Source organism: Mixophyes fleayi, chromosome 3 (genome assembly GCF_038048845.1).
Source record: "Mixophyes fleayi isolate aMixFle1 chromosome 3, aMixFle1.hap1, whole genome shotgun sequence".
Lineage (NCBI taxonomy): Eukaryota > Metazoa > Chordata > Amphibia > Anura > Limnodynastidae > Mixophyes > Mixophyes fleayi.
Genome location: NC_134404.1, coordinates 67,623,773 through 67,647,711, shown reverse-complemented (window position 1 = coordinate 67,647,711; position 23,939 = coordinate 67,623,773). Strand labels below are relative to the sequence as shown.

General features: G+C 41.7%; 1 protein-coding gene across 4 annotated transcripts in view; it reads left to right on the top strand.

The window, feature by feature from the left end:
- Positions 1 to 15,770, top strand: part of SPHKAP (SPHK1 interactor, AKAP domain containing) — a 184,020-nt gene extending 168,250 nt beyond the window's left edge. For all 4 annotated transcript variants that reach the window (XM_075201668.1, XM_075201667.1, XM_075201669.1 and 1 more), the window contains 4 exons: positions 3,948 to 4,037; positions 10,089 to 10,135; positions 11,393 to 11,577; positions 14,100 to 15,770. In XM_075201668.1, the coding sequence (XP_075057769.1) occupies positions 3,948 to 4,037; positions 10,089 to 10,135; positions 11,393 to 11,577; positions 14,100 to 14,243 (466 nt within the window). In that variant the 3' untranslated portion in view covers positions 14,244 to 15,770. The remainder of the gene's footprint in view (positions 1 to 3,947; positions 4,038 to 10,088; positions 10,136 to 11,392; positions 11,578 to 14,099) is intronic.
- The last annotated feature ends 8,169 nt before the right edge of the window (positions 15,771 to 23,939 follow it).

The following is a 23,939-nucleotide window of genomic DNA, read 5'->3' as shown; positions in this document are numbered from 1 at the left end:
TATTTTGGATATATTTCGAAGGTGGAAGTAGCAGGATTTTGAGAGGGACAGAATGTGAGGTTTGAAGGAGATGGAGGAATCAAGCATGACCCCAAGGCATCTGACTTGAGAGACAGAAACAAGGGTAGTGTTATTAACAGAAAGAGAGGGAGGAGGTGGGAGAGTCCTGGAAGTGGGGGAGACGATAAGTTCAGTCTTGGAAATATTGAGTTTAAGGAAGCGTTGAGACATCTAAGATGAGATGGCCGAGAGACAGCAGGAGACACAAGACAGAAGGGAAGGGGAGAGGGCAGGGGATGAAAGATAAATTTGGGTATCATCAGCATAGAGGTGGTACTGGAGGCCAAAGAAGAGGATGAGGACACCAAGGGAGGAGGTGTAGAGGGAGAAAAGCAGGGGGCCAAGAATGGAACCTTGGGGAATGCCAACATGTAAGGGAAGAGGGGGGGGTGTAAAGTCATATGTAGAGACTGAGAAGGAGCAGTTGGTGAGGTAAGAGGAAAACCAGGAGAGGACAGTGTAACAGAAGTCTATAGAATTGAGAGTTTGCAAAAAGAGTGCGTGTTCAACAGTATCAAAGGCAGCAGAGAGGTCAAGAAGGATAAGAAGTGTGTTTTGGATTTACCGAGGAGAAGGTCATTAGTGACCTTAGTGAGGGCAGTTTCAGTGGAGTGGAGGGGGCGAAAACCGGATTTGAGTGGATCAAGGAGTGAGTGAGAAGAGAGAATGGAGGTGAGACAGTTGTAGACAACCCGTTCAAGGAGTTTGGAGTCAAAAGGAAGAAGTGAAATAGGGCTGTTATTAGAGAGAGAGGCGGGATCAAGGGATGGTTTCTTGAGTATGGGGGAAACAAGAGCATGTTTAAAAGACGAGGGGAAGATTCCAGAGGAGAGGGATAGGTTGAAGAGGTGGAAAAGGTGGGAGCAGGCCTCGAGAGAGGGAGCGGAGGAGGTGGAAGGGGATTGGGTTCTGTGGGCAAGTGAAGGGGGTTGAGGAAGAGTGAAGGGTATGGACTTCATCTGCAGATTACGGAGTGAAGGAAAAGTAGGAAGGTTGAGCTAGCAAGAGGGGAGGTGAGAAAGGAGATAGCAGCCGCAGAGGAGGGTGGGAAGGGGGACAGAGTGGACAGGGCACGGGGAGAGAGTGAGTTAAGAAGGGACTGCTGGGAGATTTCATGACGTATTGACTTAATCTTGGAGGAGAAGTGGGTAGCAAAGTCGACAGCAGAGAGTGTGGGGGGAGTGAGAGAGGGGAGGGGAGAGGAGGGAGTTGAAGGTGGCAAAAAGCAGACGGGGGTTTTAGGGTTGGGAAGAAATGAGAGCCTTAAAGAAGGATTGTTTAGAGAGCGATAGGGACAAACTGTAAATGCAAGTATGAACTTGAAGTGGAGGAAGTCAGCATGAGTGCGTGACTTTCTCCAGAGCCGTTCTGCGCTGCGGGAGCATTTTTGAAGATAGCGGGTATGTTTTGAGTGCCACGGTTGAGGCAGGGACCGACGAAGCTTGATGGTGACAGCAGGGGCGACAGAGTCAAGAGTGTGATTGTAAAAGGAGACAGCCTCATCAGGGCAAGAAAGAGTAGTGATGGGGGAGAGGAGCGAGCCCAGGGAGGAGGAGAATGTGGTAGGATCAACTGTGTCAAGATTACGCCTGGTGAGAGTTACATTGGGGGATGGGGATGGTGAGAGGGGTGGAGAGATGCTAAAAGAGAGGAGATGGTGGTACGAGAGAGGAAAAGGTGAATTAATGAGGTCGGAGACAGTACCGAGGTGTGAAAAAAACAGATCAAGGGAGTGGCCACTGCGGTGGGAGGGAGAGGAGGTCCATTGAGAGAGACCAAGGGAGGAGGAGAGGGAGAGAAGTTTGGAGGCAGCAGGGTCTGAGGGATTTTCTATAGGGATATTAAAGTCCCCCAAGATGAGGGAGTGAAGGTTAGAGGAGAGAAAGTGAGGGAGCCAGGTGGCAAAGTGATCAAGGAATTGAGGAGGACAGTAGATAACAGCAACACGGAGGTGGACTGGGTGGAATAGGCGGATAGAGTGTACCTCAAAGGAGGAAAAAGAGAGGGAGGGTTCAGGGGGAAAAACTCAAAAAGAGCAGCACGAAGAGAGAAGTATGCCGACGCCACCAACTTGCCGGTCCTCAGGTCTGGGTGTGTGGGAGAAGGACAAGCTCCCGAAAGAGAGAGTAGTAGGCGATAACCAGGTTTCTGTGATGGCAAGCAGGTTGAAGGATCTAGAGATAAAGAGATCATGAATAGAGGTCAATTTGTTACAGACTGACCTGGCATTACAGAGACCACAGGATAGAGGAGGAGAGGGAAGAGGAGAGATGTGGATGAGATTGTTGGGGTTGCTCAACTGCAAGGGTGAGTATGATATGAAGCAAGGGGCATGACAGGGAGAGAGGGTTGGAATTGGATGAGAAGCAGAAATAAGATGGGATTTGTCAGCATAGAGTGGAATCAACAAGTCATATTAAAAACTGCACCAGCCAAAAATAACTGTGAGAAACAGATCAGCATGGAGTGTCCAGGCAGTTGATAATGCAGGTGGTGGAGGATATCAGAGCTCACGGCTGATTGTGGAATGTTGTCTTCATGTAGCAGTGTTTGCAGGTAAAAGGTTCACCTCCTGTTCATCTCTTGTATATCTCTTACTATACTAACTAAATTTGTTAATACACTTGTAAAGATCCTCACTTAGAAGAATCTTCACAGGCTTAAACAGCCTTAGACTGCTGTTTAAATAGGTTCAAATAGCCATGTGACCACTTTTGTGAATTAAATCCCACTAATCACACACACTACAAACAAAGTAATACAATTCTTACACAAACAAATAGAGGGTAACCATGCCATATAACTAAAATACAAGATTGCACATATGATCCTTTACAGATAGCTTGTGCAGTGGCTGAGAGATATACACATCTGCCATACTTCTTCCAAGTCTCTACACTGGCTTCCTGTGTCCTCCTGTATTTATTTCAAACTGCTTATCCTTACTTACAGAGCCCTCAACAACTCTTCTCCTTCGTACATCTCAAAATTGTCTCCCTCTCACCCTCTTCCATCTACTTCAAAAACAAACTGCTAGGTTAATTGGCTGTTATCAAAAATTGACCCTAGTCTCTGACTGTCTGTCTCCCTGTCTGTTTATCTCCCTCTTTGTCTGTGTCTGTGTGAGTGTGTGTCTATATTAGGGAATTTAGACTGTAAGCTCCAATGGGGCAGGGACTGATGTGAGTGAGTTCTCTGTACAGCGCTGCGGAATTAGTGGCACTATATAAATAAATGATGATGATGAAATAAATGATGATGATGATACTTCAGACCTCCACCTCACCTCATCTCTGATAACCACTTCTCACTCCCACTTGCAATACTTCTCAAGTTCAACTATCCACATATGAGGTTCCCTAGAAAACCCCATCAGACTATTCATTTTTAAATCATTAAATAGTACCTGAAAAACCCATATCTTTATTAAAGCTTAATCTGCTCCCACCTTTTCTACCCACACTATAGCACCCTCATTACTGCCTCAATCTCCACTCTGAGCCACACTCACTCCTCATATTTCAGCTGTGTTCTGTTCCAATTAGAATGTAAGTTATCTCATGAGTAGAGTCTCCCTACCCCTTGTTTTATGCTTGCATTTATCTTATCTACCCTGTATGTCCCTGCTTTATGTATTTCCAGTTTTCCCCCTGTCTGGTGCTGCAAATGAGTGACAGTAATAATAATATAAGCGCCATAGTTCAAAGGCAATGCAGTGTTACTCTTCGTGTTTTTATCGTGGTACTACACACCTCTTGCTTAGTTAATCTTAATTAGTAAGTGCAAACTTCCGTCAGGATAGAGGACATTATCAGATTTATTCCATCTGAGGGTGCAGAAAATGTCTCATGCACCAAAAATCCTAAAAATATTTTCTCTTCCAACAGTAACGGCAACTGCAGCACAACGAGTAGTATAGGTGTCATAGACCTGGAGGCTTTTATAGAAGTTATTCCACCAATCCCTACACCTGACATGTGAGTATATAGTATATGTACATTCTTCCTTTTTTACTTTTTTTTTTTTTAATTCTTTGACGTCTGCTTTCATGTATGAAGTATTGTTGTTGCTTATACGTATGCAGTCAGTGATAATGGGACTCATTAATTAAACAAAGCATGATTCTTAACTCTAAGTGGTTATACAGTGCACAGCCAAAGGATCTTGTGCTGTGGAACAACTATGTAGCTACAAAACTAAGTCTTTTTGTATTTAGCTATAACATGTCAGTGTTTTGAAGCTTGTGTCAGTAATGTAAGGCGCAGAGTCTCTAATAGTGTGATTCCCAAGTAGAAGATCGACCCCACTACTGAGGCTTCTGGGGCCTACTCCTCTTCCCACTTATTAACACTTTTAAGACACAAGGAGAGGGAACCAGACAGAATTGTGACTGCCAAGGTACCAAAAAGTGAGCAGGGCACCACTGCTAGTCACTACAGTGTTCTGTCACTGATTGGTTCTATTTACTCCAATATGTGACCACAAACTTCTCTGATTCTGAAGTTGGAAGATAATAGTAAGGTAAATTATAATAAGTCTTAATAACTAATACACTCACTCATTTTTTTGGTATAATGCAAGAGTAGCAGCAGCATCCGTTATGGGCCGCGCATGCACATTTGAGTACAGCAATGATGTCAGAGAACTACATCTCCCAGCATGCTTGGGGATGAGTGTTGGTGCCTAGAGTCACCCAGAGGTGGTGCAGAGTGGCAAATATAGAGAGGAATGCTGGGAAGAAGATGGATGACGGAGCTTGAGAACAAAAAGAGGAGCAAGTGGGATCCGGGCAGACATACAGGACACGGGTAAAGAGGGATAAACGGCCTGTCAGAGCGGAGAAACAGAGCTGGTGACTGAAGCACCAGCGAGTGAAAGAAAGAGAATGGAGGAGAAAGTGAGGAGATAGAAGCGGGGACCGTTTGGTGAGGAGTGGATGCGGCTGCCAGGCTCCATACCTGGGAGGAGCCATGCTGCCCGTGGAAGCTGAAGACCAGTGGGATACGTAGCAACAAATTCCTATATTACACTATTATGGTCTGAATCTTGTGTTATCATTAGTTAGACAGGGAACTGGAGGAGAGACCTGAAGATTTATTTGCAAAAACCCTTTTCCAAGACAATGCTTTAGTATCAAGGATATAGTGCAGGGAGAGATAGACAGAAACTTTGGGACTGAGACACTAAAGCGAAAGAATGTATAAAACCACTAAAGCTAATCCTTTCCAGTGGGCACGTTTCAAGTGTGAATTATGATACAGAAGTATTAGTACTGGAAATTCTGTGTGCTTTGTCACTTTAAGTGAATCAGAGTAACTGTGCTTTGGTTTATTCATCCATATTGTATTTGTGCATAACAAGTTTGGGAACAAGTAGTAAGGATCAACATGCTTGTCATTCCCTGATACTAAAGACGTGAACATTCATCATAATTCATGACGATTATTATGATTATCATTCAGATTTATTTATTGTATTTAGTAAAAAAAATTCAGCGCATTATTTAGTGTTTTTTCTTGTTTCTTTTGGTAACGACATAAGCAAAGTCCTTTTTATACAGCTGAGACTATTTTAATTTGAATTTAGATCTAGTTTTGCCCACTGTATTTTCTCTTTTGAAGATTCATATCTACTTTTTAAATCATATTGCATGTTTTATGGTTGAGTGTGACACTATCATAGAAAGTTGTTATGTAATTCGTGTTTTGTGTATGCTCTCCACAAACTTAAAGATAAGTGGGCCAGAGGGCCAGTGAGATAGTGAATAGCAGGTGGGAAACAAACAGACTGTATTCAAATATTTGTATATATTTTGCTGCTATCTTAGACTATTGCTCTCATAAATCTTATCCAATGTCTAAATTGTTTAAATTGTTATGTACCTACCTCTAGATTAACCTTTTTCTATAGTGAAGTATATTTTTGATAACAAAACGAAATTAAAACTTTAGTGGCCCACGCCTCTGCAAATAAACATACCAGTGTGGCTTCTAAGACCTGTCTGGAGTATTAAGATTTTATTTGAGTGTTTAAGGTCATAAGTAGGTGGGCAGAGGGTTCTTTAGTCTCCCTCTGGTGTTGCAGATTCACTTAACATTACCCAACAATGATACTACTGAATCCTGACTAAGGTGTAGGTACTGCTCAGAAGATATAAAGATTTTTATTTGGTAAAAGAAAGTAAACACACTTTTCCCCAGAGTGTCTTTGGGGATGTTACACAAGATGCACATTTTCTGGTAGTTGCAAGTTTTGCCGAATGCACAGCATCCATTATTACACAATACAAATGTTCTAAGAGGCATTTATCTGTGCACCCTTTCTAAACGTTCGTCTTGTACCATGACAACTCATAGACAGGGAAACTTCCCTATTAAGTACCAAACATCTGTGATGGCTGCTCACAGAACTTCTTTTTTTGATTGGGACCAAACCACCCAGATATCGCGCATCTCTTAATAAATCCTTTAAGTAAGCCACCATTACATGTTAATCCCTATGTGAACTCAAATCTATCATGAATGTAACCACAATATATTATAAGTGAAGACAAATTATTCAATCATACTTTTAGTTAGCATCTTTTGTTTTTAGTTACCATTATCAAATTCTATGAGATAACTTCAAGATTATATGAAAAGTATATATAAACATTGCATAACATACCTATAATACAGTACAGGCGGGGCCGCAGAGAGGGGGGGGAGCGGGTACCAATTACCCGGGCCCGGGCCTGCCAGGGGGCCCAGGTCGGGCCCCCGCGCCGCCAATTTTTTTTTTTATTTTTTTTTTTGTTGCTTTTTTTTTTTTCTTTTCGGTGGGGGGGGCCCGATCGTTGGTAGGGGGAGCAGGGTAGTTGAAAAATAAACAAAACATACTCACGTGATCGCATCGCCGGCATCCCTCCTCTCTGCTTCACACGCCCAGCATTCAGTCAGTCTGGAGCAATGGAGCACAGAGCAGCAGAGAAGACCAAGAGAGAAGAAAAGGAAAAGGTAAGTAAAGGGAGGAAAAGGGGGGGCTTTGCACAAAGGGGTTTAAAAAACGAGGGGGGCTTTGCACAAAGGGGTTAAAAATCGAGGGGGGGTCTTTTCACAAAGGGGTTAAAAAATGAGGGGGGCTTTGCACAAAGGGGTTTAGAAAACGAGGGGGGTCTTTGCACAAAGGGGTTAAAAAACGAGGGGGGCTTTGCACAAAGGGGTTAAAAAATGAGGGGGGGGCTTTGCACAAAGGGGTTTAAAAAACGAGGGGGGCTTTGCACAAAGGGGTTAAGAATCGAGGGGGGGTCTTTGCACAAAGGGGTTTAAAAAACAATGGGGGGGGGCTTTACACAATGGGGTTAAAAAACGAGGAGGAGTCTTTGCACAAAGGGGTTAAAAAATGAGGGGGGCTTTGCACAAAGGGGTTAAAAAACGAGGGGGGCTTTGCACAAAGGGGTTTAAAAAATGAGGGGGGCTTTGCACAGAGGGGTTAAAAAACAAGGGGGGGCATGGCACAGAGGGGTTAAAAAACTTGGGCAGCATGGCACAGTGGGGTTAAAAACGGGGGCAACATGGCACAGTGGGGTTAAAAAACGGGGGCAGCATGGCACAGTGGGGTTAAAGAAAGGAGGGACAAAAGCAGCATGGCACAGGGGGATAAAGAAAAGAGGGACAAAGGCAGCATGGCACAGGGGGATAAAGAAAAGAGGGACAAAGGCAGCATGGGACAGGGGGATAAAGAAAAGAGGGACCAAACCAGCATGGCACAGTGGGATAAAGAAAAGAGGGACAAAGACAGCATGGCACAGTGGGATAAAGAAAAGAGGGACAAAGGCAACATGGCACAGTGGGATAAAGAAAAGAGGGACAAAGGCAGCATGGCAGAGGGGGATGAAGAAAGGAGGGGCCAAAGGCAGCATGGCACAGGGGGATGAAGAAAAGGGGCAAAGGCAGCATGGAGGGCGCAGTGTGATCATAAGGGGGCATAGCGTGGTGATGATAAAGGGGCACATTAATGTGTGTGTGTTGGCACGGAGCTTTTGGCAATGTAGCGTGTGTGAGGTGTCCTGAAAGTCAGGAGTGCTTGGACAAATGTCACGCTAAAGTGAATTCAGGACCTAGTGATTTTGATGTGCTAGCCACGCCCCAATGGAGCATTGCCATGCCCCCAATCGTGCGACCACACCCTTGAAAAATTTAGCGCCGCCGTTAGGCATCGCAAATTTTTTTTGCATACTTAACTATAAAAGGGAGGGGGGGGGGTCATTTGTTGTACCAGGGCCCTGAATTCCTCTTGGCAGCCCTGAGTACAGGTCAATATATTAACCACTCACAAAGGTAGTTTTCAGTTTATTCAGAATTACAGTTCCTTTTCTGCTCTGATTTAACTTTTTGCCTTGTATCATACTAATTACTGACAAACCAGAGCAGATATTCCAGACATGGGAGTATATACATGATGTATAACATTTCCACCCAGCCCTCATACACAGATTCTGCTATACATTTGTGCAGTATGAATAGATAACCATATAGGATTAGATACGCATAACACATCACAGGGACAATGATACTTATGCCAGGAAAGATTGCACACAGATTCACAGCATAATTTAAGATGTATATATTCTCATTTACATATAAACTTCAATAACATAATGTTACACACAGTGTATATTATGTAAAACAGTTTAACATAGGTGATACAATACGTTTTCAAGTTTCCATCACTAAGACTAGTTAATTGTCTGTTTTATAAATATGTGTGTAAGTTCTTTCCTCGTTTGTGAGTGAGAGTCTGTAGTGTGGCCCCTATCCCATGTTCCATTACAATTTCCATGTTTTCATGTTTCCATTCCCATGTAGTATTACCATACCCGCATATCGATCCCATACCAATATAGAAGCATTAGCTTAGCATTACAATAACTCAATCCCAGTATATCAATCCCAATAATTACCTTCCTAGAATTGTGCAGATTTTCCATAGTCTTCTTTGTATTATATGCTCCATTGCTGATTGTGTTTGGCCATGTGGGGTGTGGGTGGGGGAGGGGAGATAGTACTTTGGTACTATCCCTTCAGAGATCCATGAAAAGAGAGAGTATAAGACATACTTACCAACTTTAGAAAGTTGGTTTCCGGGAGCCTGCCTGGGGAGGTGGGCGTGATGGGGGGTGGGGCTCCAAATGTGCGTCATTTGGACCTGCCCCCGTGACGTAATGGCGCAAACGCATCATTTGACAGCGGAGGGCGGGGAATCGCGGCGTTTGGGACCTAATTCTGCCCACTTCTTCCTAGTGAAGTGGGCAGATACGGGAGATTGCAAATGCGTGAGTCTCCCGGACATTTCGTGAGAGTTGGCAAGTATGGTATAAGATATAATGTTGTTTGCTTTTCTTTAAGTGTGTGTGTGTGTGTGTGTGTGTGTATAGCCCCTGTACAGGAAGTAATCATTGCTCCTTTCACATGCAAGTTGTCTGGGTATGTCTTCCATCCAAGACAATTGGCTTCTATATAACAAGGACAACATGTCTTTTTCTGTCATGTGGTTGGGGAAGGGTGTAATGTAATATGTAGAGCTATACATTTTAACAGATCCTTTCTCTTGTCCCTTTGTGCACCACACATATATTAAAATAGCTTCAAGTACTATAAATGGCTCCCATATTTTCAAACCAAAACAAGAACAGAACAAGATATGAAATTTACATATATAGTAAAGATCACATCAGCTTCCTTTTGAATGCCAAATGAAGCAAGACTGTAATTTTCCACTGACCTTATTAATCATCTACTAGGAGTCAGAATTCTAGAAAAATAAGTATAACAACTTACAAAACATAAATTACAGTGACAAGACAGGGACACACGAAAGCCCTATAAATCACATACAAATGCTGTTTTCAGGGCCACTTCTACCCTGTTCTACGTATTCATGCAATTATAAATAAAAGTGATTAATATATCATTGTAGCTTAGCTTGACCTACAAATAATGTCATAAGCACTGTTATTCCTTATTAATTTCTTTAACTTTCTTTCCAAGGAAACCAGAGAAGATTGTGACCAAAGATCTGCAGGAAAATCTAGATGGTGAGACATAGGGTCTGAGATGAGGTTTTCTGTTTTAAAAAATTCAAAATATCCGTAATAAGGAAATGAATTACAGACAGCAGCTTCACCTGTGTTCTGGTCCATTGCTCCGAGGCAGGGGCGGACGGAGGATTGTCGGGTGGGGGGGGGGGGGGGTTTCCCCCGACCCAAAAACCCCCCAAAAAACAACCCAGAGAGAGAGCGCGCAGCAGCTCCGTCTCGTCAGATTTGTCCTATACAGCAGCCGCGGCGCTGTCTAAGAAGCGTCCGCGGCGATGCTGTATACATTACAGCACCGCCACGGACGCTTCTTTGACAGCGCCGCTGCTGCTGTATAGGACAGTGGCCACTTAGTTAGCGCAGGGGGGGGTTTCTAGAGACTCAGAAACCCCCCCTGCGTGTGCCAGGGGCTTAGAGCAGATCATAGTAAATGAAGCTTTCATGTGCATGAGCCATAACATTTTTCCAGGTACAGAACTGCCAAAAAATTCTGTTTCTGTAGCATCCTAATATGCTCTTCCTGATTTATACACATATTTTACAAATGAAATAAACTAGGTTTGATAAGTTAGTTTGCTTTTTAATGTCAATTAACAGAATCAACCAAGATTATTGTGACAAAAACATAGGTGAGAAGAAAAATAAAATGATGACTAAAAAAAGAATTGTGTAATTGAAGATTGCATTACAATTTTTATTTTCTTAAAATGACACTCAGTAGAATGTTCTGTCCATTTGCAGCCCTTTTACTGTCTACAAGGTAAAGTCATTTGGGCACTCTAGAGTGCCACAATTTTCTGACCAGGGGGTATATTTACTAAACTGCGGGATTAAAAAAAGTGAAGATGTTACCTATAGCAACCAATCATATTTTGTAGAATGTACTAAATAAATGATAACTAGAATCTGATTGGTTGCTATAAGCAACATCTCCACTTTATCAAACCTGCAGTTTAGTAAATGTACCCCCAGGAAACTGTGCTTTCTAAAACGAGCAATGTAGCTTATCTCACATTGGTGTGACGGGAACATCATTCTTTTCCATTTAGCACTGGAAATTCATGCCCATTTGGCCATGCCCTAATGGGGATTGCCACCGGCAGATGACTTTCATTGTTGATATATACATACACTCCAGCAATTTTCCAACACATTTTTTTAGGCAGTTACCTATTCAACAGTTTCTTTAATCTGCTTTATTTTATATAAGTAATTACTTCTGCTTGAAGCTAAGGCTCCAATTGTCTCTCTTTGCAGAATGTACCTCTGGATTATCAGTCGGCACTGCCAGCTGTCAGCAGGAAGTGTCAGTCTTAAACATTGACCTGGATTCTGATTGCTCGGACTGTGAGCTGCGCACAACTTTGCAGTGGATCGCAGCATCAGAGCTAGGGATTCCCACAGTCTACTTCACACTGTCTCAGGAAAGCAGTATTCAGAAGGTATTGTCCAATAGCTGCTTGCTGTGCAGATGTGCAGATGTGCAGAGTGACAGCTATAAGGGAGAGAGAGGAATGGTGTGAGCTATGGCTTGATAATAGTCAGAAAGGGGCAATAAGTCTTTACTAACATGTAATGCATGGGATAATGTATTGAGTTATTGCTTAATAATAATGTAACCTGGGGTCAGGATAACTACTAACTAAATTACTAATAAATAGCAACATAACCTCCATGTGAACTAATCTTAAAGAGGACCTATTCAGTCTAATCATTTATATGTATTCCCTAAGTAGACTATACAGGAAGCAAATCACTGAGTATAAGTCAACATACTTGACAGCACTCCCGGAAAGTCCAGGAGACTCCCGAAATTCGGGTCAGTCTCCCGCGAGAGCTGGCATTTCTCTCGCATCCCGGAATTAGCTTGTTAAAATGACGCGATTCACAGAGAATTGCATAATTTTGGCAGCAATTAGGGCAGAGGTAGACGACTCATTACTCTCCAGCTACTGAGACACTACAGGTCAATAAAATAGGTCCCCTCCAGCTGATAGCACTAATGCTATTCCCACACCTGAACGATGTGTGTGTATTTGTAATGTAAATTAAATGGTTAAAACAGCATTTTGTCTGTGGTGCGCTACAGGTCCCAGTATGCTCAGGCCACCTTTATGTAATTGGGCTTGTTGATGCTTGCAGTGCTACAAGCTACGGCAAACCCATGGCTGCCAGGAGTGCATGCTGGCAGTTGATGAACCACAAGTGCCAGCATACCCTAGCATCCAGGGCCTGTTGGAACCCGCATTGCACCAGGGAAAAGTGAAAATAATAACACACACACAAAATGAAAAATACATTTCATTTCATTACAATAAAAACACCCCCACACAACCCTATTTGACCTTCTTTATTTCCTCACCTAATGAAGACTGGCACTGCTGGCATCTTCTTGTAACAATCTAGGTCTTGGCAAAATAGAATACACTCATAGACGACAGAAGACCAGCTCTGTTAAGAATGCTGCTGCAGATGAGCTCTTATTGGCAACGCAGTAATACTTAGAATCTGGGAATTTCCCATACTCTGCGATCATTTTTTGCAACTCCCAGCGATATCAGCCCCACGCTGACAGACCTAGAGCGGGTTTGTACTATGCCAGGGGGATCCTGCTGTAGTCCCACCAGACCTGGCTGGCATAGCCTAGTGTTGGTATTGTCAATTTCAGAGGGAATCCAAACTTTTAATTCCCCCAATTTTGAAGATACCGGTCTAGGCTGGCAGCACTAGAGCTGGTTTTACATTTGGGTGGGGGACACTGTTTATTTATTTATTTTCATCCCGTATTGTAAGACACGCTTAAAGCAGATCATAGATTGTTAACATCTGATATTCTTTAAGAGTATCTTACTGAACTGTGTGCATATCGCATACTATACAGAGTCGCTCTTGTCTTGAGATACCTGCGGCTCTGCATGCTAAGTAACTTGTGTATAAACAGACATCATTTATTCCTACACTTTTGACATAAATGACCTTGGTCTCTACATAAGGACCCGTACGCATATGTGTGTGCAATCTTGTACAAAGCGTGTATCCATTATATGTGGTTTGTAGATTTATTTCATGACACAATTTGTCATCCTCAGACGTGATGGAAAAATAAAGTCCATACATGGGAAGAAAAATAATGTGCATCCACCAGCAATGCAGGGAACATACCCTATAAGCTCCCTTTGATCCCTTCATTTCGTATAAATATTTTCCACCCACAATAAAATATATCTAGTGTTTACATACAGGTGAAAAAGTAGGAACACTTGTGCGTCTAATCCATACTTAGCAAGTACACCCAAAATTAACTCCTCTTTTCAAAGTTGCGCCCATGTCACCATATTGGGCCAGAAATCCATAGGCTTATCCATAAAACTGGTACATTTACACACATGTGGCCGCATGACATCACAAGAACATATGTCCTGGGAGCAGCTATCTTATTTACTGTCACTGATGTGTTTGCAGATCAGGTAAATACAATCAGAGGCAGAACTAGGGAGCTGTGGGCCGGTGCTGGGAAGCAGGGAGGAGGGAACCGGGGCCCACAGCTCACTAGTTCCCCATGCATCGGTCCCCATTATCTCTATGGGCCCCGGTGCAACTCACCTGCTGCACCAATGATAGTTCCACCACTGAATGCAATAATAGATATGTTTGCCCTACTTTATTATTTGGTTTACCAGATTCAAAAGAGGGACAATTTGGAAGTAAAGAAGAATAGGGGTAATTGTTTCCAAAAGAGGCATTGGAAAGTGGAATTAATTTCCTTTATTAAGGGATAATCACTGCACCACGGGCATCACATGTGCAATGAGAACTGACTGAAGGAGAACAAATTTGTAATTAGTACAAAAAATGCAAATAGTTGTTAAACATATATCTATTTTACTGACATGACCTATTTTAGAACCCATGCATTCTTTTTAAACTAACCAACTATCCTTAAACCTCTTTGTTTCCCGCTAAGTTCCTGGAAGTCACACGACTGGTTCAAGCAAAGTCTTGGAATGTTGGAGATATTTTCAGCGCCCTCATTCTTCATTCCAAGATACAGGTGCAGGGGAGTGAAGCAGTGCCCAGCTTTTTCGACTGGCTCCTGGAGCTGGGATAGGATCTATTTGTTCAACTGTTGGGACAGTTATGGAGTTCAGGTCGGTCAGTCTGAGCTCCCGACCTTCATTACAACGCAAAACAGAATATATTTTATTTTGTACCGTGATTGGGAGAGGATTGACAGATTGTATATTTAGAATGTATTAGACACAGTTTTTTAGGCATGTGGGCCCTGCTTAATATTTTTCTAGCATATATAAATATGGATGTAAATATCAAGAGGGACATATTTGAAATGGCAGAGTTTAGTTGGACTGTGCACACATTTTTTAGATCTGTAGTAACTGAACTGTGAACGAGGTAAGTAATTTGAAGTGGTACAGTGCCAACACTGTGAGGGATGGACCTGCATTGATTTGATAGAGAATACTGCATTATCTTTACAGTTGGAGCACAAAAAATGTGTTTTCATCCATATGACATAGCTGAGGCTTTCTGTGTGTTAAATTATTAAAAATGCTGTATATCAAAACATGTCAGATGTTTCACAAAAAGATGTGTCCACTTAATTTATTTTTTACCATTAAACATCCCTCCCACTAGCATAAATATCGCAAATAATAACATAAATAGTTCTTGTGTCTTGGATAGACACGGCTTCCCCTGTATTCACCTCTGATGTCCAGCCAGTGTTCTTAATAGACTTGCACTGTTCACTGCTTGTATGCAGGTGTTGACCCACAGAAAATTGACTGCTAACTGGCTGAGGCCCCAGAACTCCCAGACACAAGAACACAGTGATAGGGCCAATCACTTTAAGGTGTAGCCATTTCCAACACTGTAGAGGAAACCGTTTTACCTACAAACCAATATTCAGTGTATACATTTTCTAGTAACCTAGAAGATCACAGCCTCCACCGTGGAAGGAATTGGTGCACTTTATGGCAATGATTAATCTAGATTATAAGAAGGAATATGTGGAATACTAGGAGAAGTACAAAGCATTTTGGGTGTATAGGTAATATATAGGAAAGTGTTATACACAGGCTATGGTTAGGTGGAATCACAGTGTAAGATTTTTTGGTGTCATAGTGCCCTTATAGAGAAGAACTATAAATATTACTTATAGAGGTATATTTACTAAACTGTGGGTTTGAAAAAATGGAGATGTTGTCTATAGCAACCAATCAGAATCTAGTTATCATTTATTTAGTACATTCTACAAAATGACAGCTAGAATATGATTGGTTGCTATAAGCAACATCTCCACTTTTTCAAACCCGCAGTTTAGTAAATCTAGCCCATAATGTCAGAAAATAAAATAAGTCAATAGTGCCCACTCTATAAATGAACTCAATATTTACTTTGCTTTATGCTCAGTAAGGCCAAATTATATAAATTCAGAGGATATGTTTAGTGCAGTCTTCACCCCATAGATCATCAGCAAGACAAGTATTTGGATTATAAGTGGTGGCAGTGTGAGGTTACTATTTTAATCCATTATTTACAGTATGTCTTAAATAATGTTTTGGAGTTAAATAGACCTAAATAAATAAAGTTGGCCGATCTCTGCTTAACCCTTGAACACTTGAATCTGTGATTTGTTCAGAATTTATTGTCAGAAAGTATTTTTCAGCTTTTGACAAGATATACGAGTGGCAGTATAGTGCAGACATCAGATCAGGCATAATGTCTAGGTTTCTTTTTTGCAGCGTACATGTTATTTTCCTCCACACAAGCATCATCATTATTTATTTATTCCATAGCGGCTGATATAATGTTGCAGATTTGATATAACTGAAAACAGTATACATAATAACAGGGATATGGGTACAGATAAATAGAATAATAAATGCATGGAACAAATGGCATGGCATAGAGAAAGGTTTCACTGTAAGACATGACAGGTTCTAACACGGAGACAGAGAGTGGACAGACATGAGATATAGGGTGGAGGACACTGGCCGCAGGAGCTTACATTCTGGAGGGAGGGGGTAGAGCGGCAATAGGAGCTAAAGGGACATTAAGCTTAGTGGCCCAGGCGGGTAGCAGTGGAGGGGGAGGCTAAACAGTGGAAGTGGCAGGAGGGTGGGTTGAAGTGGTGATAGGGTAGGTTGGAACTAGATGCAACTGTATCAAACACCTAAAATCTGGTAGACAAATAATCTACATTGACTTCAATGGAAATTAACTTTTTGGGGAAATATATTGCCAAGATTATGCCTTTAATGTACAAAAATCAATACATGTTGGGAAATGTTTCAGTGACAAATAGTGTAAATGTTGCATGTACTTTTACTCTGAGGCTTCCATAACATATAACCCTGCTCTTGTAGAGAGGGTTATACAGAATAATGACAGCTGTGTTGATAAACAAGGATATACAACGGATATTGACCAATGGACCTTGGAACTCAGCATTCAATGCTCTCCACACAGATTGCTCACAAGTACAGAAGTGAAATATAAGGGAGCTTAGCGACAGAAGACAGCTTCATTTATTTTTAGAAGTGTTACAACTTATACAAGCATTAAACCACTCCTTAATATGATAATAATCTGCATTATCTACACACATCTGCATTAAAAGTGTAGCCAGTTTGTCCTGGTTTAATATATACCGTATTGCCTTGTTCTAATCAAGCCATATTATCTTCTTTGAAACCATCAGAAACAATTGTTAGGAAATTTCTAATGCATATTACATGGGAATGCTGCCTATCAATTCACTAGGAACCAGTGTAGGCCTGAATCAGTAAGGCCTGAGGCACAAGGTGTCTCGGAGACGTCAATGGTTCCCAGTGAACTGATAGGCTGCATTCTCATGAATATTGGTGCAGCCTAAAAAATGGCTGTTTTCACTGTGTGGAGGCGATGCCTACACTTCATGCCTACCTCCTAGGACAGTGTTGGCTAACCTGTGACACTTCAGGTGTTGTGAACTACAAGTCCCAGCATATGTCCTAGGAGCTGCAGAGGGGAGGTGGGAATAGAAGAGGTGGGGAGATGAGGCGTAATGGTGTAAGTCAGCTGGGCGGTGGCAAAGTGTATGACGACGCAAATTTCCTTATCACAGCTCCTGTCCACCTACTGTACTGGGATGGTCAGGAATTGAAGATGCAAATTGTTCCATCCTGTCTAACTTGCAGGTAGGTCAGTGGGAGAATCACGTGATCTCTCTGGAGACGAGGAGGTTTCACCATAATGCGGGTGTCATCCACACATGGGAGAGTAGGCAGCTATGATTTAAATGCATCTCATTAGCTTTCAGTGCAGCTCATTGTCATGCAGACATGTCACTCGCAAGAGTTTTTGTGAAGCTTACACCAAGTCGGAGATGTTTGTTTTTCATCCCATATAAAGTGAGTACAAAGACAGGATATGTTATTATGAAACATATCTTGAGCTAGCAGATGTTCTTATCAACACAGAACTCACTGGCAGAGCCCGGCAAAAGATCCAACAAGACAGTCTTAATAGTTTCCCAGTATTTATTTCTATCGGATGAGATATGGCAAGAAAAGGGTTATTATTTTCGTATCTGTTTTGCGTCACATTGTAGAAAACAAGAACAGAATCTTTATGGTTTCATTGCTTATTTTTCTGAAGTGTTATTGATGCACAAGTGATGCTAATAAATTTATGTGTGAATTATTGCTATGTGTGCTTATTAAACCTGAGAAATATTGTCATTCACACATTAAAGTGTAAACTGTACACACACTGTACCTCCCACACCTCTTCTTAAGCGCGACCATGTCACAATGGGGGCTGAGGCCACACAGGACATGCCTAGTGCTTTTGATGTACCCCTCCCCTCCAAACTCCCATTCATTGCTGTGCAGTCACGTGGTAGGTGCAGCACTGATCAGCTAATACATTGCTGGGACAGAGCTTTCAAATCAGAACTTTCCCATCTTATTCAGGACAGATAGGAGGTTCCCTAAACACAGAGGAGACAGCGGTTTCCTTGGTGCAGCCAATATGCATGAGAATGTAGTCTATCAATTCACTAAAATCTGAGGTATGAGGTATATTGTGATGTCAGTAGTTCTTATTGAATTGGATGGATATTGATTCAGCCCATAAAATGGCTGCCTCCATTTGTGTTTTGTTGACAGGTCAACTTTAATGGCTATTCATATATTTAATCACATAGGGCCTCATGTAGAGTTGGACACATTTTGCGTACAAAAAAAATGCAGACGTAACATGCATCCAAATAGGGGTTCAACTACTTGATGATGATGATGATGATGATGATGATGATGATGATGATGACGACTGTTGTTTTTATGTGAATAATTAAAAAACATAGAAATGGTCATTTTTTTTAATTTTTTTTTAAAAAGTGAAACAGATACACCTCCTGATAGGCGCTCTGAGGGCGATTCCCCTCTGAATGTGACGCACTTACGTGAACTCGACCTTACTGTACTTAGCCTAGGGTTAGGTGCTTCCCCCGTTTTGCCTCTCGAAGCGTCACAAGGGGAAGATGAACCTGACTCTGCTCAGGAATGTAGAACACTTTATGTTCTGCGCAGGCACAGTATAGAAATGTCTTGGCCTAGGGTTAGGTGCTTCCCCCGTTTTGCCTCTCGAAGCGTCACAAGGGGAAGATGAACTTGCAGTACATTCTCTGCTCAAGAATGTAGAACACTTTATGTTCTGCGCAGGCACAGTATAGAAATGTGAATGTTACACAAACAAAATGGACTTGGTCCAGCTCAACATGAGACCCATAATGTGAACTGTCTATGGGAGATCTTTTTACCTATTAAAAAGTACATTTCATGGAATACTAACTAAAGAACATGTGCCTGGGGTACACAGGTACAAAATCACTTGCAATTTTATAATGCACAGTGCATGGTGGGAATTCTTCTGTCGTTTAAAAAGAAAAATTCAGAGAGCCATAGGTTGCCTCAATCTGTTTCTGTGGAGTTTCTATTTTCTGTGCTGGTAGAGAAAGATGAATGTTAATGGTATGGAAAGACCTCCACAAAGGACAAGACCTGGCGAGCCACAGCAAATGTTCCAGCTGACTGGTCTATCACAATATAGATTACTTGTGTTGTAAGACTGCTTGCTTGAAGAAATACCATCATTTAGTAATGAGTAAAAGTGTGAGCGATGGTGCAATGCATTTATCTCAGCCTGTATATATTACAGTGTCACTGACATGTAAATCTCTGGTTGTGTAAGAGATAAGCAGAATATAGTAAAAATAACAGTAAAGATAGAGCAATCACTTGGCCTTCACAATGGTAGCATTTATAATAGCAGTTTACCAATGAAATAATCTGTATTATTATTGCTATTCATTTGTAAGGTGCACAGTGCTTCACAGTGCCAAACAGTGGATGTAACGGCATACATCAGAGGCGGAACTACCGTTGCTGCCGAGTGGTGCACTGCCCGGGTGCCCGTCTCGCGGGGCCGCATCACTTTTTTATATTTTCAAGTTTTATAAAAACAAAAGAAAACAACAACATTAGAGTGTCATAAGTGTCTAGTATGAAAGTTATGTTATAAATAATGTTTGCATTACTATATTTAATAGTAGATTTAACGTAATATAGCATGTAAAAATTTTCATATTATTATCATTTATTTGTAGGGCGCCACAAGATTTCCGCAGCGCCGCACACAGTACAAACAGTAGACTATACAGTAGACTATACAGGGTAGAACAGTACAGAACAATAAACACACAGTACCAGTACTTCAGAAGCTCCGGGAGGGCAGATACAGTAGAGACGGAGCAGAAGAACAGGTATGGAGACTGGAGGGAAGAGGGCCCTCATATCATGTAATGCATATTTATAGATGTCCAAAAGGGGTATCAACAACAAAGGGGATTGAAGGGGTAATAGTTGTTCATGTGAAGGTAAAGCCAGAGTGTAATAGGTAAAAGGTTATGTGGGGGGGAGTATACAACCCCCATTTTTTGTGGAATTGTTTTTCAATGTCAGGGAGCATGGTTCTCCCGTCTAGATGAATAACATTTAATAATTCAATCTGTAGCGCACCAAGGGAAGGTGGGACCGTTGATGCCCAATATAAATAGTACAGGTGAGAGTAAGGTAAGCTCTGATGAATGGGTGTGGCTTCAGAGAAAGTTTAAAGATTTGAAGGCTCGGGGTAAGTCTAAACGTGCATAAGTGGATATCGGCACCGTTGATGTGTTGTAGAAGTGAGACGCGGTTATCATAGACAGGGCATTTTAGACATATTTAGACATGCCTGACGGCATTGATGACATCAGATGTCTAGGACGCCCCCTTGAGCTACACTTGTCTAAGTGTCATGAGCATCTTGTACTTGTCAACATTCCCGAGGATGTGAAATGTGCCGCTATATAAATGGCTGTTCATTCATCCAATTTGTTTATGGTTTGTAATTAATATTTAGCTTTTTTTTTCAAACTAACATGACTAAAAGCAGTTTGTGCATCATAATATTATATATGGCAGTGTTAGGATTCAGAACCAGTAATAACTAATGAATTTATCTCTGAAGTATTAGCACATGTGGAAGGGTTCTTTCTTAACTTCATCATTGCTAAAACCCTCCTTCCTTTATTGTACCATAATTCACATCCATTTATACTTCTAAACTGCACCTCCCTACCACATTTTCTTAAAATATATCATCTCCTTTCTCGCCCAAGATTATGAAAATACCGCTTGTCTGTCAGTAAGTAATGCAGCTTTGCAGAATGCTCAGATCAGTATCATCGGTTTTAAGATCAAATACTAATTATACCTGTGCTCATGAATGATTTATTATGGCAAGCAAAGTAGTTTTAATGAAAACTATGTTTATTAATGCTAATAAAAAAACAATGAACTATGCAAAGTCAACGCATCAAGATACAATAACAATAAACAAGAGCAATAAAATCTACTAATGAAACAAACTAGTGACTCGAAGACTTGGTGAATGTGTAATACATATCGGCATACATTCTGAAATGAGGTAAAATTGAACATGGCATTTGTGCATCAGACTAGAGGGCACCGTACAAAGTACAGTAGCAAAGTTTACCCATAATAATAATGTTTTCTTCATAGTTGAAAGCACAGGAAAAAAAATCCTATCCGTCTGCCCCTCCAGCTCCGGGACACACTGCCCTGAGTGTGGATTCCACCGGATTTAGGGCTTATCTGAGCTAACTGATAAGAGACAGGGGCTCTGAGTGTTAACACAAATTGCTTCTAAATATACAGTACAAATCTACCTGGAAAGTGCCTATAGGAAGTGGTCTTATTTTGGGGAATCTGTGAATATCTGGAGGATCTATAATGCATTGGTGGCCACAGGGCCGAATTAAGGGAATGGAGGCCCCTGGGCTAAGGGGGCCTCCATTCCCCCGTGAGGCCCCCAATGTGAGCCGCCCCCCCCCCAAGCACTTACCTGTCAGTGCAGTCCTCCTTCCGTGGCGCGCTTTAAGCTCCTTACTGAGGAGATCTCGCGAGAGTTCACTAACTCTCGCAAGATCTCCTCAGTAAGCAGATTACTGAGCAGCCCCAGGGACGGAGGACTGCACTGACAGCACCCGGACCGATCAATAATGCTGCTGAAGACTTTGAAGGGCCGCCTGGATGCCCGAAGCCCCTGGGCTATAGCCCAGTTAGACCTCGGGTTAATCCGGCCCTGGGTGGCCACCATATAAATGTTGCTGATTATTCTCTAGTTCATGGTACACCATTGTGGGAAGTCCTATAATATCAGTACAATTGTGCAGCTTGTTTATGTCTCACAACAAATGTGGTCAGGAAAACATGGTAAATTTGCCAATACAGTATTATGATCTTATTCTATTTTCAGCATGCTCAAAGATACATTATGAACCTATGGATGACCTGCTCCATCACTTCCGCTGAGCCTTGGGGCTGTTCGGTGCCGCCATTTTCCTGGGACTTTCTGATATTTCTCAGAACCCTGTGGAAAACCAGGGGCCGTGCGACACTGCAAAACATAGTGCGGGTGACCAATGATAAACTGTAATCACAGTTCGACCACTTAGATGGCAGTACAGATTGAAGTGCAAGCCTACAAATACTGTCTATGAGAGGAGGCCATAGTGACTGTGAACGATGTGATAATTATGTTTTGTTTTGTTTTTTCCTATTAACCCAAACAAATCAGAACAAACTTTTGATATTTACAAAAATTAAGTGTAACCATGCAGCTACGAAACTCAAAACAGAAAGACTCAATGATACACCGCAGAAAATGAGAGGACAGTTGTTGATGCACACTTAAAGAACTAGCTAATCAGTGGTTGTATGTGAAAGGTATCAATGATAGAAAATCTGTAAAAATCTAAAATACAATAATAAATATAAATATAGAACCAAGCAAGAAATAAATTATAAAATGTTCAACTAATTCAGTCACAAAACCAAAGTTATTAAAGTAAGTTGCTATTATCTATCCAATTGCAGAAAAGAAGCTGACAATACACCAACGAGGATCACCAACGAGCTAAGAAGTGACTATCTCTACCATTCTAATTCCTAAATAAAAATATTGTTTTTACTTATGCTTTATATTACTATTTGATTGTACAAACTATCCTAACTCTAGCACAGCCTTTCATCAGAATAATTGCAATCATCCACTTCCTATAGCCATGGATGAGCTCCCTCTCTACTAGCAGTTTGGTCCACTCTACAGACTGCTCCAGTTCTCCCAGATATGAAGGTTCCTTCTCCCAACTGCTGTTTCCAGATCTCTCCACAGATGTTCTATGGGATTCAGATCTGGACTTATTACTGGCTACTTCAGAACAGTCCAGCGTCTTGTCTTGAATTGTGTTTAGGGGCATTGCCCTGCTGGAAGATGTATGACCTACAACAGAAACCAGGTTTTTGACACTGGCTTCAACATTGCACTCCAAAATGTCCTGGTGATCTCCAGATTTCATGATGACATTCAAGACACCCAGTGCCAGGTGCAGCACAGCAACAATAAAACATCACGGAAACGCTTTGTTTGACTGCAAATGTGTTCATCAACATTTTTTATCATCACCATTTATACAGCGCCACCAAATTCCATAGCAATTTACAATTAGGAACAAACACACTAATAAAATAATACTGGATAATACAGACAGACTGAGAGGTAAGAGGACCCTGCTCAAAAGCTTATGATCTATAGGACCATGGGAATCTGATACATGAAGTCTGTAACCATAGGGATGAAGTGTTTTACCAAACAGCTCTATTTTAGTCCTATCTGTCCACAAAACATTCTCCCAGAAGGGATTTGGCTTGTTGAGGTGTATTTTGGCAAACTCCAGTGGGGCTTTCTTATGTTTCTCTCACAGCAGTGGAGTATTCCTGGGCCTCCTACCATATCGTCATTGAGTTTGCAATGGATGGTGAGAGTTGAACCTGTCAAACACGTGTCTGTTGATTAGCTTGAATGTGTTTGGCAGTTGACTCAGGTCCTTTCTGGACTATTCCAACATTCCTGCACTGGAATCTTCAATCAAGTTTTCTCTTTCCAGGAAGGTTGGCTACAGTGGCAAGGCCTTATATATCCTAATAATATTACATACACTGGAAACTGGAACATCGTGGTCTCTGGAGATTGATTTGTAGCCTTGTGATTGACCCTGTTTGACTACGGTCTACTGTCTGACCTCCTCAGACTATTCTCTGACTTTTGTTTATATTCCCCATGCTCTTTGCAGTGCACACTGTAACACACAACAGTAGATTGAGTCCCATTCAAGCTT